The sequence below is a fragment of the Apaloderma vittatum genome, unplaced genomic scaffold, assembly GCF_000703405.1.
Source record: "Apaloderma vittatum isolate BGI_N311 unplaced genomic scaffold, ASM70340v1 scaffold9404, whole genome shotgun sequence".
In the NCBI taxonomy this organism is placed as follows: domain Eukaryota; kingdom Metazoa; phylum Chordata; class Aves; order Trogoniformes; family Trogonidae; genus Apaloderma; species Apaloderma vittatum.
Window position 1 is genome coordinate 45,615 of NW_009714357.1, and position 16,120 is coordinate 61,734.

At 40.3% G+C, this 16,120-nt stretch overlaps 1 protein-coding gene across 1 annotated transcript in view; it reads right to left on the bottom strand.

The window, feature by feature from the left end:
• Positions 1-16,120, bottom strand: part of LOC104273394 (cyclic AMP-responsive element-binding protein 5-like) — a 44,342-nt gene that overhangs the window by 25,515 nt on the left and 2,707 nt on the right. Inside the window, exons 2-3 of the mRNA XM_009868725.1 lie at positions 15,494-15,587; positions 6,362-6,483 (exon numbers count right to left, since the gene is read on the bottom strand). Of these exons, the coding sequence (XP_009867027.1) occupies positions 6,362-6,483; positions 15,494-15,587 (216 nt within the window). The remainder of the gene's footprint in view (positions 1-6,361; positions 6,484-15,493; positions 15,588-16,120) is intronic.

Here is a 16,120-nt window from a genome sequence, read left to right on the forward strand (position 1 = left end):
TTGAGAGTTTTGGCCTATCACTCTGAAAACAGCTTACCTGATTGATAAAGTAACAGCTTGAAGTTATTACAATACCTCCTAGTTTGTTTTGCATCTGCTATAACATACTCACTATATAAGATAATCTTGGTGAGAGAATAAGTCAGAGGGACCTTTGACTTGAAAACAATATGGACATCCTTACATCATGTTTAGACAAATGCAAGGAGAATGTATATATGTGTATTTGTGATTGCATAATTAAAAAAAATAAAAATAAAAATAGCAAGCATTTAAATATAGGTCATCACTTTCTTCTGCTGTACAGACTGTGAGGCAATGAGTCAAAAGTGCTCTAGGATCAGGGTTATGAATTTTTTTGGTTTGTACTACTTCACAAGTGAACTTTAGCTCTTTCATAGCGCTTGCCTTTGAAATGTCTACCAGCACACTATTCTCCTCCACAACCCCACTGGGATTTCAGAGTGTTCACAAGCAAAATCCAGAGCTAATAAATACAACTGCTATAGAGGCAGGGTACCCACTCGGAAGTCATTCTGTCCTACAACAGCACACTGCGGTATTGACACCACCTCCCACATGCTTACAAGGAAACGAATCTGCAGGTCTCTCATCCTGCATTACTAGAAAACTGATCAAAAAAGGTATATTCTTGAAATAAGGCTCTGTGCTGCACATCAACCATGTGATGGGGAAGAGACTCAGTTGAGTGCACTCGTTGGGAGGGCAGCTGTTTTTCACAAAAGACCAGCATTGAATTGTTGTCTGTCAGACAAGCCAACCACCATAATGAATGCTGCATCCCCGTTCTTCTTGCTCACCAGAGTGCATTGTCAACATTATTATTTAGCCTATTACTGTTACAATATAGGCCTCTAAAACCCAAACCCTTATATAACATGCTTTATCAACATGCAGATAATTTTTCTTTTCATATATGGGTACCACATCACCCTTTCCTGTCTAAGGGTCACATTTACTGCACTGATAGTGAACTCTACTCTCAGTGATTAAATACAGGAGTGAACTTTCTGCTTTAAGCATAGAATCATAGAATAGTTTTGGCTGGAAGAGACCTTCAAGATCGAGTCCAACCTTTTGCTAGCCCTATCAACACCACTAAACCATGTCCTTCAAGGCAGCATCTACCCTTCTCTTAAACGCCTCCAGGGACAGTGACTCAACCACCTCCCTGGGCAGCCTGTTCCAATGCCTGACAATCTTCTCCAGTAAAGAAACATCCCTCTTGTAGTGAGGGGCCCAAAACTGGATGCATTACTCGAGGTGTGGCCTCACCAAGGCCAAGTACAGGGGCATGATCACCTCCCTGCTCCTGCTGACAACACCATTCCTGATCCAGGCCAGGATGCCGTTGGCCTTCTTGGCCAACTGGGCACACTGCTGGTTCACTGTTCAGCCAGCTGTCCATCAACATCACCAGGTTCCTCTCCGCCTGGCAGCAGATGGAATGACAAATCAGGTTAAAACAAGATATGAAGTGTTTCCTGATATCCAACCAACCCAGTTCTTGCAGCTTCTCCTACTGGGAAAGTGTCAGAAGATTTCAAAATGGCATCTGCTACAGATGATTAGCATGTTTTCCAAGGCCTGTTTCTCCTGACACTGACATGAGCGAACGGGATCAGGCTCTTTTTTAGTTCATAGGTTGGTTCATTTGGTCCTTAACTTAAGCCTTCAAAAAGAGAAAACCAGCAGCAAACCCCACCAAGTTCATGCAACACAAGAAATGCTTATTAGAAATTCTTATTTTTTCAAATTTAGGGCTACTGTGGGCCAGGTAGACATTGCATCAACTTTAAACAAGGTGTGAAAATTAAGTGACATTTTCCACCAAATTACACCTGCTCAAAAGACACTTCCTATCGTTTCCAGTTTGCTTTGAATTAGATCATCCTCCCCATACTCCTAGGCTACAGAATAGAGCCATGGCATTCAGAAAATCTTTGCAAGAATTCTCTTCTAGATGGCAGAGAGCTGCTGAGTTCAGCAGAAAATGGCAAGTTAGTATAAACTAGACAAGTGCATTTTATCTGCTATCTTAGGCTGATAGAAAGAAGCCTGTCCTGGTGTACACAAGGTAGAAGGAGAAGACAGAAGGTACAAAATAGATTTATGACTTTCAAATATGCATGAGACTGTAGCATCATTGTTTGCATAACACAACTAAACTGAATATTCAGATTTCTTAATCATTCTGTAGACTGAGCCTATTCAACCACTAGATGCTCAGTATTTGGTTTTTGTTTGTTTTGGTTTGTTTACTTTCCTTCACTGAACTACATCAATTTGCTGAAATTTTTTTAGCAGTGAGGTGCCTGAAGTGGGATAGTATACTCAGAACAGGAATATTAAGCCATATAGAGAACTTGCTGTCTATGAGCTTCCTGAACCGACACTGAACAACCCATATTCAAACTAAGGTGTAGCTGAGAATAGCTGATTCCCCACCTCATGTGTGTAGTTTACACGTTACCTTGCAGCATTGAGCACTGGTTAGAATTTGAAGGACAAGCCTTAGGAAGTGAGGCATCCAAATTCTTGCTTAAGCAGAATGTGATTTTAAAAGTGCCCTCGTGCTGAAAACATTCAACTCACTATTTCTAAGTAGTACTTGATGAGGTACTCTATATGCTACACTGAGCATATTTCCACTGCATTTTACTGAGGCAGGTCCAATTTGTTGTTCAAAAACAGATCATGACTTTTCCCATCTTTGATGTTATTTCCTCAGACCCAACCTTAATGCTCAGAACATGATGGGACAGCAGAGTTTATCCAGTAGCAACAAAGGTCACATGTGTGCAACTATAACCCATTGCAAATGTTTTGGGTGCTTAATGCTCCGAGCAGCGTAAACCTCAAACCTGCAGTTAGTAGGCTAAGATGGTCATCTGATCCACCAGCACTACGTGCCCTGTTGATTTGGGTTGCAATTTTTGTCTGCGGCAGAGCTGTCAATTGCTGCCTGCCTCAAGCTCCTAAAAGCTTTAGTGTTCACACTTTGCAAGTGGATATACAGTATAGATATGCTGTTACCTGGGCAAGTTTTGTTGGTTAATATGACAGGTCTTCTGTCAGGAAGAATGCCATCAGGAGGATGGAAAGGAGCTTCTTTCTCATATGTTTGACAACATGCTTATTGCTGATCTAGAGCATCCTTTGCATTTACAGAGTAGGCCTTCCTCAGCAAGAGACTTCCAGCTAATAGTTGGCATAAGCAACAGAGGAGCCAAATCAAACTCACAGTCTCACTTCCATTTATAACTTAATTTTTCTTATTTCAGTTCAGGTCCTAGAGGTCATCACCATTGTTACCTGAGTCCACTTAGTCCCCAAGCAAAGGCTAGCCCAAGTATATTTAAGAGACAGTCCTCAACAGATGAGCTTACAACCATTAAGCCCTGTCAAGCTTCAGAAGCAGAAAGACACAGTACTCCCACTTTACACATAAGCAATTATTGCTGAAAGATAGTAAGAGATTTGTTCCTGGACAAGCAGCTGGGATATTAATGTAAGTGCTTTCAATGCTACCTTTCTAAAAAGGGGTACACACAGTGTTACTAAGATAGTATATTCAGCACTTCACAGCTAATTTGGAATGCTACATAAAAAGCGTAATCATAACAAATTCTAATGGATTATCCATGGGCTCCCACTCAGAAGAGGAGGAAAAAAAAAAGAAAAAAAAAAGAAAGAATGCAGCTAATCGGACTTTTTCAGATGATGACTATCAAGGAGCAAACTGAAAAAAAAAAAAAAACAACAGAAAACCCACAGTGTTTTTATCTTGCAAGATTTCAGTGTCAAGCTGCGGGCTAAGCCACAGTGATATACCAAAATAAACAAAACTATTTCCTTACAGAGTACAGAGAAATTAAGAAGACCCAGAATATTTTTGGAAGACTTTTCTTAGCTGTAAGATTTCCATGCAGCTAGTATTAGTTTCCAAGTGTTGGTGGGTCCATTAGGACAACACTGCATTGTACTCATATTCCATGGACGGGCAGTTAGAAGCACTTTGTTAGCGATCGCTGCAGCCAGAGAGTCCCTTTCTGTCACGGCCTTTGTCTCTTGCATTTGTGTAAAGCCCTGCTGAGGCCCGTTTCAGATTCCTATCTGACAGTCAGTTGGTAATGTAAGAATGAACATACAGCAGACTAATTGGAAACACAGAGCAAATGTTACAGGTTAGCTAGCTAGTGAGACTTTTGCTTGCCTTTTTTTTTTCTCTTTCTTTCTTTTTAAATTATTTCCTCTCCCCATCATCACTGCTCCCTGGAGATCACCAGCGGAGGCTGCAGGGTTGGTAGGAGTGGGGCAGGATAAGACATCCAGAGGTCTGTTAAACAACTGGAACTGTCAGGTAACCTGATGCCCTCCTCTAGGTTTTAATCAGATTGTGCAACTACCCATTGTGAGCTGAAATAGACTCTGCCACACCAACAACCAACGCAATCTGTGGCCAACTGCACAGAAGTCCATAGCATTACATTTCTCCTCATCTCCTACTCCTGCCAAACAAACATCTCACAGGAAGAACTGCTTAGGAATCCTCTAATTCATTAAGAAGTAGGAATGCACAGAAATGTTATCCTTGGTTTTGGCCAAGTCTCCCCTCTGCAGCACATAAGAAACAAAGTATTAACAAGTCGAATCTAAAATTAGACACATTTATCTCATTACATGGCTGTTTCCTAGCATTCGACCGTCCTGCATAGAAAGCCATGAAGGTCAGTCTGGGATATTTTCCCAATCCTTTACCAAAATTTGGACTTTCTCACATTTGGACACTTTTTCCATACTCAGCATACCATGCTGCAGCCCTTCTCTATCTATCCCAGACTCTTTCCTTATAAGCCTCAAATAAACCATCCCTAGGCTCCCTTCCCTACAAGCCAAACCCAAACCACTCCTAGACTCCTTTCCCACATTCTTTCTATGAGCTTCATCCCTGGCTCTACACCTCAGCAATCAGCTTCACCTCTTTTTTGCCCTCCTGGGCCTTTACTTTGCAAACCTCAAAGTTTTGCAACTTTGGAACCCTAATACATCCAGATTTCATGACTCCCAGCAGCACACATAAGCCTCGCATGTTGATTTGGACAGCAATCACCAACAGGCAAAGCAAATGACACAACACAGAGGCTATAAGAAACAGTATCTACAGAGGAAGTCCTTGCAATTGGAGGCACAGACACTCAGAAAGGCAAAATAATACTGAGGCAAGCTAAGGAGAAGTGCCTTCTGGCTTTAGCACCATAGCTGCTTCATGGCTGCCTTTTCCTACTTTTATTCTACAGTGCAAGTTAATGTTCAAATTAGACAACTAAAAATTACCATGAGAACTAAGTCAGATAACGGAGTGTTCAACAACTGGGGAACTCCTATAGAAGAGGATACATTACCTAAGAATTCCCAAGAGCTGCAGAAATGAGAGACGGAAAAACATTGAGAAGGGGAGGCACTGGGCAACTTGCTGGAGGGCTGCAGGGAGCAATATGCTCCTGTAGGAAGCGCCCCCATTACTCATATGTTTTAGTTCTCAAGCACTACCAGACCTTTGGATGCTTATTTGAAAAGTTAAAATTTCACACATTACCTCTTGCTGGCCTCTATAGTGCATTAAGCTCTTTTATAATTCCTTGAAAATATTAACAGCTCTTTAGGATCCCTCAAAACACTTCAGCAATCTTTGGGCACAGGAGTACACTTAACTCCATGCAAAGTGGCCTATATAATTCAACCTAAGCTTAAAACTACTGAGACTAAAAGAATACTGATTGGAAATGGGATATGTTACCTACTAGGTATTACAAGTTAAAGTTTCCTCCTTCAACATGAATGCTTTTATGAGAAACATAGAAACACAATAAAGCTGACAACAATGACAAATAAATCCAGAGGCCCATCACGTAGTGGAGAAAAGAGCAAAATGGTTTTTTGGTGTGTAAAGTATATGTATCCTTCTAATCTGCATTTCCCTCTAATGTATTTGAGCAAGTTTGCAATCCTTACTTCAAAGATGATACACTTTTCCCAAGCCTCTCCCTCAAGAGGTGTGTGGTTTGCATTATAGTTTACTTAAAAGCAGAGACTTGGAATCAAACCCTGGCAAACACAGTTACACACTTTTGGAAAATTAATGCTGGGGTTTGTTAGTTCGGGTGCGCTTTTTCTTTTTGTCAATTGTGTCAATACTTTGAAATGCTTGTCGCAACTTACAGTGCCACCTAGTTTCTGACCAAAAGGTTACTACCAGGTACTAGCTGCTTTAACACAGTGTCCTTTAACATTTCATGAAACTAAAGGCGGGGGAAGGGTTCAGGGTGCTCACACTCACCCTTTTGTTGTTCTCTTCTTCTTGTGCCTTCCTAAACTCGTGCTCTAGGGAGCAATCAATGTCGTTGAAGAGGCCCACCTCCTCACAGTTCTTCAGAAAGCGTGTTGGTGTAGGAGTCTGATCTGAGAACGTGACAAGAAATTATCATTGATATTTAATGTTAAAAGGAGGGGGAAGACAGGTAAATCAACCTCCAGGAAAAGAGGTTCTAACTAACCCCTCTATACCTTCCCACCCCTACCACACCATTATTAAAAGCAAACCACACAGCACTGAATTTTGACATTGCGCAACTGCAGGCAGGCAGTGCTTGCCAACAGCATCTGAAAACAGGCAGCAGTCGTCATTCAGCCAGAAAGACAACAGGCCAGACTTTCACAGGGCACATAACACAAGTACATATCCTTAATGTGTGCAAACGTTCATTATAACTGCCTATAACAATAGTTCAGTTCAACAATAGGTGCAAGCAAAACAACTCGCAATGCCTGCCATAATGCATATTCACACCACAGCACATGGGTAACTGCTGCACATATGCACTAGTTAATGCCTTTAAGAGCTTGAAAATCACCTCAGACATGCACATACTTTGCAAAACACATGAAGTCAGCTGTTCTGCTTCTAACATGATTTTTGGAGTGAAGTGACATTTAGAAAAGCTGTGGTCAAAGTTTAACATTTCATAAAGAAACATCCTTATGTGTTCTGTACCTGAAAGAGTTGTAATACATATAAACCGTAACGCTTGGAGTCGAAAGATTTTTAATGCACGCCTTCATCTCTAGGAATTTTTTGTACTCTCAGAAATCATTTGGTGAAGGGCAAAATTTGCTTTAATGCCACAGGCAGGAGGGATTCAACAAGGTACAAGGTTTTCAGCTGCCTTTGCAAAAACCTGCAAGACAGACGAGCTAAATTGCCCTATGGACTGTTTCAGTGACAACTTTGGCTAGTCTTTCTTTCAGAAGTGAAAAATCAAGCCCAAACTTGGTAATGAAGTACTCTTCCAAAGATCATTTCTGAGACATCTCCATTCATTCTGAGGCAAATTCTTAACTACTCCACCTCAGCTTCCCCATCTCCCCCTCAAATTTACAATACAGAACAGGATTAGGAAAAGCAGGGGAGAGTCCGTATGGTCCCATCAGCTCTACACACTTTTTGAAATAGAAAAAAAATAAATTAGTCCTCTCTTGCACATTAATTTCTTCTTCCCAAGCTGCCATTCCAGCTCAAGCTGCTTTGTAACTGATTTTATTGAAAGATTGGACTCATACTCTTCAAAAATAATCTTCCACATAGTTATTGACAACTACCTTATTGTTTGAAATTTATTCTTTAAAGAATGAAAACTCTGTCATACTAATCCCAGTTGCCTGTATTTTGCCAATTCTGACCTCAGAAAAAAAGCTTCCCACTCCAGTGAGTTCTGAAAGAAAAATTTGATTTCTTGCACCTAGCTAAGTTGGGTAAAATCCTAATATTTTTCCCCCTTACAGAGAACAGTTACCAGACACAATGAGCTTTACATGATCAGCAACCCCTAAACAAAAGGCAGCACAAAAGTCATGCATACAAAAGGAAATCCAGTTTTCACTTGGAAATTAAGTGGGAGGATCAGCCTCCTCCATTATAAAGCCAGCTGAAGCCAATTTTCACCTGTATTGGGTGTGGTCCCACAGGTTTGACCTTCTCAAGTAACCCAAGGGCAAACATTCATTTCCATTTATATTTCTGATAGAACATATTGATGTAACATAAAAAGAAAGTTCTTAATGTTAAAATTCTGCTTTATTTCTTTTGGCTTGAGCATCCTACTCATGAGCCGAAAGGAAACAAAACTCAAGTGTTTGGGAATGCACACATATTTATCTATTGGTTTTCACAGCTAACTACTGTATTACCAGTCAGAAACTTAAGATCTTCCAAGAATCTCGCAAGAACTCAGCACAAGGAGCTGAGTCAATGAGGTGCTGACATTGATGGGAACTGAGGACACTCAGCACTTTGCAGGTCCACATCCTAAATAAGTCATGCCAAACTAATCTCTAGCGTAACGTCACTGAACTCAGTAGATTTACACCAGGGTTGTCTTTGGCCCTTGGACTGGAGTTTGTACTGGAAATGAAGTACACTATAAAGTAGAAGAAATAGATTTTATTTCCAAAAGAACTAAATATTACTTTAGTGAACAACATGGTTGCTCTATAAAAGGCCAAAGATAATCATTGTCAGGACATAAAGGGCATGTTAGTATTTGAATGTGAGGCAAATACAAGAGATGTTTTATTTTCAGAAGTGGTATATCCATATCAGATAAGCAAGGAACCAGTTTCCTGACCAGAATAAGACAACATCACTTTCACTAAAATCAAAAATCCCACTTTTTTTTCCAGAGTTGCTTGAGCTCAGAATTTGTGGGGCAGGGCAGAAGAGAATATAATAACATAGATATGGTCTTATTATTTTCCATCAAGGTACACAGATGATCCAGAAATCAAGCATTACTATAGCAGGCTACATTGGGTCAGAGGCAACTGAAGAGGCTGAAGAGGTTGAAGAGGTACCAAGGTGGTGATCAGGCAACTGAAGTTCCTGATGTGCTCAGCATCTATTCCATGGATGTCAGATAGATACACACAAAAAAATTGTTCTCTCAGTGAAGCATTTTAACACCAAAAACAAGCAACCCAGAGCAAGAATGTGACTTCAAATGCACAAAGGCCTCATTGGCTTTTCTCTGCACATGCTGAAAGTGTAACTTCTGAGATAATCAAAAAAGTGTCGCCTACAACTGATCTTTCCAATTAACCACTTTACTATCTAAAAACATCAAATCTGATTGATTATTGGCACTATTTACATCACCCAAGTAATGACACGGTGGTCATCTTAAACTACTGCCTCAGTCTCCCCATATGGTTACTGTGGTTTCTGTGATCCAGAAATCAAACTGGCAGCAATTCACAACAAGATTTTGTTAAAAGGCCGCCCCCTCTCCTCCCAGTCCCACCAACCATCCAGCCTAAACTCCATCCACAGACCTGCTGGAAGCCAGCCCAGCCAGATTTAACACAAGCCTTATAATACTTCATCCTTCAACATTCACAGAAACCAGAAGTCCATGAAAGCTCCATGTTTGTATGAAAGCAGAACTGATAGATCCAGACTGTAAAACATTAAGATTTTACATAGTATAATAGTTATACTGCACTGTACTCACTGGTTTCAGGACTTTAAGGCTACTAAGTTCAGTGGGCTTTCTTTGCTCCTGAGCCAATCAATTATTAGCTCAGTCAGTTGAGCGTGGCACTAACAACGCTAAGGTTGAGGGTTCGATTCCCGTTCGGTCCCCATGTGTTGCCTGATCTAGTCGAGAGGTGGTGTCCCTGGCAGCAGGGAGGCTGGATTAAAATGATCTCTAAGGTCCCTTCCAGCTTAGGCCATTCTATGATTCTGTTTTGCCTCTACAAAACACCCTTTCTGTCTCAGGAGGTGGGCAAATTAGTAGAAGATGTTACTCTCAACATCACAGTAATTCTTTTACCTAGATTAGGCAAGCCTTTGTGTTTTAATTGGGAACAGTATCGCAAAGGAGACCCTAGCATAAAAATTACACATGCAGGTCTCCCAGAATTAATAAAATATTCCTAATTCTCAGCACTTAAAAATGCATTAATAGTTCCAACAGCTTGGGCCTGACCTCACGGTTTCCTGTTGGTACAAACAAACCTTTTGTTGCTATCACCAGCGTCCACAGCTATTGCAAGCTCACTGAGAATGTTCGGCTCACTCTGACTTGTCGTACTTCAGCAATGGGATGTGCCAGACCCATCTGGACCAAAACTCAGACAGAGCTATTACCACTCTCAAACACCCGTTACCGTAGGAAGCTGTCAGCAGGCATGCTGCTAGCCACGCAGCCCAGGGCTTTAATGGCCCAAGTTGCATTTTGAACTGGGCTGCTCTGGACGTGGATCTGTCTGGGTTAACCCTAGGTATCTGGCTATTACACCAACCAGTCATCCCAACCCAGTCCCACCATTCACCACGTAAAATATTCCCATCCCCAGCTGCTATCAGAGCTAGTTTACTGTAATTTCAGGCATCTATCTCTAGCCAACTGCCACTTCACTCCCCAGGGAGTTACTTCTCTCTCGCCTTCACTACCAGGTTGAACACAGGACCTCCCACACCTCAAACTAGGCGATCAACCTTTCATTCAGTCTATTACTGAGGTGAACAGTCAGCCTCTCTGGTGGCACAGTTGTAGCCAGAAAGACTGCAAGAAACATTAAGTTTAAGTAAACCTCAGAAATGTAAGTGGACAACATAAAAGCCCCAGAGCAAGATCACATGGTCTTAAGATACCTACTGTATCTTAAAGGAGGGGATTTCAGAAGCACTCAGCAATCCGATTCTGGCCACACCCTGAGGCACTGAATATATTTTTGTTGCTGACCATTTTGAAAACCTGTCCTCAGTGTCCAAAGTGCCCGATACTCCAGATCAATTGAAAAATATATACTATGAAGCAATGATAAATTTGAAGTTTTCATTAAAGAGATCCCATTATATATTCATTATGTATGTCTGTGCAGATGTTGATGGTTGGTTTGGGTTTGGGGTTTTTTTTGTAATTACTGAAATCACAGTCTCAGAGAGGCCACTCAGTCTCAATATATTGCTTTTAAAACAACAACCCAGGAAATTACACATTAGCTTGCTATATGGAGAGTTTATTTGAATGCATTTTGTAAAATTACCCAGGATCTTAGAGTTTCATCCCTTAAAGCACAAATGAAAATTTTCAAGTATGATATCATTTAAGAAGAAAACTGGAGAACCAAAGGACAGTTCTATGAAACAAGCTTTCATTTTGAAAAAAAAAAAAAAAACAGATTCAGTAAGGGCCATCTAACAGCACAGCTCCAAAGTATGTAACTTGATTCTTCATCTTTCTTTAAAAGAAAAAAAAATGTTTAGTCTGATGTGCAGTAATAACAGGCACTTGGCTTGTTCAGCTGTGAGCTTTGTTGAAGTTATATACTTACCCATGTTATACTTTCACACAATCATAACAAAGTCAGAGTAATAGGGCTAGCACTGAATGTGAATGGCTGCACACCAAGCAGCCACAGGAGGAACGTCCTGAGAAACTCCAGATGGTTTCTTCATTGATTTGGCAGGTTAATTCCCAACTGCACCAAGAAGCTCAAGGTCACACTACCTCAAGCAAGCGATGGAAGAGGTGCACCCAGTCGTACCTGGTAGAACTGCCCTTACCCCAGGGGCTCCCAAGAACTTTGCTACTTAAAGATTCACTGTTTAAAGCACTGACTGGACTTTTGTGAGGGTACAACACATCTATAATCTCTTCTGGTCGCTCAGAAGCTGACCAGCTGAATTTTATAAGACTTCTCATTTCATTATTTGCTAAAATAAGGGACACAGAAGCAAACAGTAAATCAAACAAAACTATTTTTCCTTATATCCAACCATTTTGCCTAGATAAGCCTCCCCATGTAAACCACAAGCAGAAAAAAATTAAGCCAACCAAGGATGCTATAAGTTACCTCACTAACACAGGCATTACCTGGGAAAAATAATACATTTGCACTACCTTTTTCATCTAGAGGAGACTGTTTCTATCTCCACAGTCGGCTTTACCACCAAAAATCTAGAGGATTGGATTTCAGTAAAAGAATCAGGAAGAAATGAGGCCTTTATCTAGATAACCCTGGCTTCTCCTGCATCTGCTAACAGCCCTTTCAGAAGGATTTCCCTCCTCTGATGATGATGTTAAGGCTTTACTCCTTCCCTTCCCAAACTTGATACCACAAGAATCTCAGTGTCCCCAGCTCCCAAAGTTCAGTTCCACACCACTTTTAGTGCTTGGGAGTTCCTGGACAGAACAATCTGTCATATTTCACATAAATATTTTAGTGTTAAAAAATCAAAGCTTTAACACACAACAAACTGCAGAGTTTCAGAGCAATGCAATATACAATTAGCACAACAGCAAAAGATGACATCTATTTCACTCAGCCTAGCTACAAAGTTCCCTGCAGCAATGACCAGGCATACAAAACTTACACAAGATATTCTGTGTCATCTCAAACAGCTCTTTTTTAGCTAGGAAAGATGAGAATGGAAACCATAAATTACTCTATCCATACTCATAACAAGACTTTCTAACAAACAAAAATAAAATACATATACAGAAAGGAACAAATTAATTTTAAAAGCCAGAAAATATATTGTAATGTCAAATTATCTGACTTATCCAATTATTTGCATTTTAATAAAATACATCTAGTGGACTTCCCTTCCATTTACACAGTCAAAGAATAGAAAGCTATTTAGCATATGTTTGTACCCGGAGTTTCTGAATTAGCTCAAGAATCACCAGATTTAATAAAATGATCTTCTTCAGCCAGCATGAAAAAACCAGAAGAAAATAGAGTGGAGCTAGTTGATAACAAGGAAGCTCTTGGCTAGATATACCTGATAAACCAGCAGAGCACCCGTGGTTTCAATCAGGTCATTGAACCTTGCTTATTAAACACTGCCCCTGCCTACATAACAGCACATAACTTTACGTGTAGCATAACTATCTCTCACTTACAAATCGATGTTTCAGACCTCAGTGCAGATTTTGGACAAGAAACAAGACCCTACTTCCCAAGTCGTATTTTCCTTAGTTTCTAAGACCAACAGCCCTTCAGTTTTAGTGCCTACCTCCAATAGTAGTTTTTTAGAAGACATACTTAGTGAGTGTTAGACTTTACTGATATTATAATGACCGCAGACTGGGGACTGTTTCTCTCTGGAAACAGAGTAGGTAATTCTAATGGCTGCCTGAAAGCATACAGTTCATTATTTTGCACAACTAATTACTAAAAATGAATGGATCAGATACAACACATTAAAAGATATACAGCATGCAACATACTGGAAAAAAAGGAGAATGTCTGACTTCTAGGCAGCCTAATAAAAAGAGGAAAAACCCCCCACCACACACTAACACTGCACCTGGCTTATTACAGGGCAATTGCTAGTGCAACTCTTTGAACCTACTGATGACAGAAACAATCTAAAAAGAAAAGTCCAATAAGCAAAAATGCAAAAAAACCAAGACGGACGACATGAAGAAAAATGTCTAAGAGAAAAGCCTGTCTCTTTTTCCCATATATCATTAATTTTTCATTATGAAATCCAAGAATAAAACACCTTAAACTTTAAGGTATTTAGATTTCCCCAAGGGTTTCGGTGGGTAATGAAACAACTATTTTTCAATGTCTCCCTGTAGAAAGTAGATGATCTATGACGCTTCCCAGCTAAGGACTGCAAAATGCCAAACAAATCCACCAAACGAACACAAAAAGAAAAATCAATACACAGCAGCACGAGGTTGCCAGGCTATTATGGCAGACACATTTACCACAGTCTTTAAGATCGCGTGCAGCTTTTTACTCCTTCATTACTACATCATTATACACAAAGAATACATCCCTCAGAAGCAATCTTAGAGCCTTTATGGCCACTAAATTCTGCACTTCTGCATACTGAGTTGGTTAACTGCAGGTCTAGAGATCCCAGTACTAGTGGTAGTGGTGGAAGTCAGTCAAAGTTTTTTGCCTGGGAAAGCAACCCAATGGAAGGAGCAGGACAGCTTAATCATAAAAGTTACAAAACATAAATGGAGCTACGCTGCTCAGGGGACTCCTGATGACAGAAAATACTCCTTAAAAACTGCCCTCAGGTAAAAGTCTGACCAAAGAGAAAGTTATAACAAAAGCCAGCACTTTCACAGAGTGAATATGCCCACAGCACAGATGTCTTCAAACAGTTTCGCTGCCAGAGGACATGGCCAAGTGCAAAAGCAGCATTTTCTCACTCGTGCTTGCAAATACAGGATTCTACGGGCATAACTGGCATACAAGCACTTTATGAGCCCTAGTCTTCAATGTACTGAATACTGTTCCTTTCTAAACTTAGTCCACTATCGCATTTTCAAGAGGAAAATAAATTCTATTTGGGACGAGGTCTGCCAGTCTATCTAATTTCTCACTGGTGTCTACAGTAAAAAAAAAATACTTAAAAAAACTGCCTAAATTTGCAGGCATTTGCTACCCCATTATGATTTGCATAAAAATGGAAATGCTTTACCCATAAAAGAGTTACTCTGCTGGAGACCCTTTAATCCTGATATATGTGCACCTAAAATAGCAAGATTTACCTTGAAAAAGCCCATTTCAGAAGATAAATATCAAACACTAGTTAAAATACACACGTTTGCATCATAGGGTTTTTTTCTACGATTACTTTGAAACCTGAAAAAATCCTAGTGATATTATTTTTAATAATCTCTTACTATAGCTCAAGGAATAAACGATAGGAAGGGGAACAGAAGACAAGAGAAACAGTAAGGTTAAGGTAAGACCTTACTCAGCACTTGCTGAATGCCAGCAAGCCAGTGACGGGTGGTCACTCAGACAAGAGCACCAAACAACTACATGAGAAACAGCTACATAATAAGAAACAAAAGGATGCGATTGCACATAATACCCAATACCCTCGGTTTATGATGGGCTAAGTGCAGAGAAATGGTTACCTTTTGAGGGAAAGAATACTGGGTTTCACCTTTCTGGTTACAGCTATTCACAGTGGGCAGGTCTTGAGCCACTGTATAGGTGGCTTATACAGTGTGGTCTGTTACAGTTGCCAAAGTGAGCCTGTCAAACTTAAAATAGTGAGTCTTATAGCAATGGTACAAATGCACTTCATTAACACGCTCACTGCTGGGCTCCCAGGTGACATACTCTTAAGTGCCTATATTTCACTGGCATGTTGACACGGGAATCGGCAACAGAGCTGCCAGCATGGCTGAGGTTCAACAATTTCTCTCCCCCTCATGCCAAAGCTGTGGGAAGGCATAAGAATGGCAGCTGCCTTTTTGTCCAAAGATATGCATTCTAGTTAATTCCATCTCTACTTGCTATTTAATTGGAGCTGGTGTTTTTAAAACCAATCTTGGAGGTATTTTGCCAGTAGCTTTCCAGTAGGAGTCATGCTTTCAACATCATCTGAATAGTTATCTTGACTCTTGAATTTGTGTCTTCTTACCTGATAACATATTATCTGTTTTTATTGAAGGAAACTTCAAAGTCATTTCATGTTTGTGCCTGTGAATCATCAGATGATCCTCTGTTGGAAAACGCTGTCAGGCAAACACAGGGAGAGAGATAGGAAGAGGGGAAAAAAAAAGGAAAAAAAAGAGGAAGAATTTAATTCTCTAATAAACTATTGGCATCAGATAGAATTACAAAAAAAAAGAGAGAAAAAAAAATGTATCCAGTTAGAAACGTGTCCAAATTGCACAGGAAACAGAACATTTGAAAATGCAAGTAAGTATGAGAAACAAATATCTGTACTCCACTTTGAAATGTATTTGCTGCAGTACTTTCTGGGGTTGCAAACTGCAAGGTGTTATACATTTACCCAAAAAAGATGCAGACCAAGTTTTGGATTCAAAGGGTCTCAGACACCAGCTCCAGCTACCACAGCCTCACAAGTCACCACGTGCCTGAGGATCTGTGATAACTGCTGTTGTGTATGTCTTAGCCCACGGCAAACACAAAGTAATACAGCATATCTTAAATCACTTTACTGGATTTTTCTGCTTTTGTGCCTTTCTGCAACCTGTATTTGCTGAACAGCAATAAAAATAATCAAATAAGCCAGCCTTTCCCT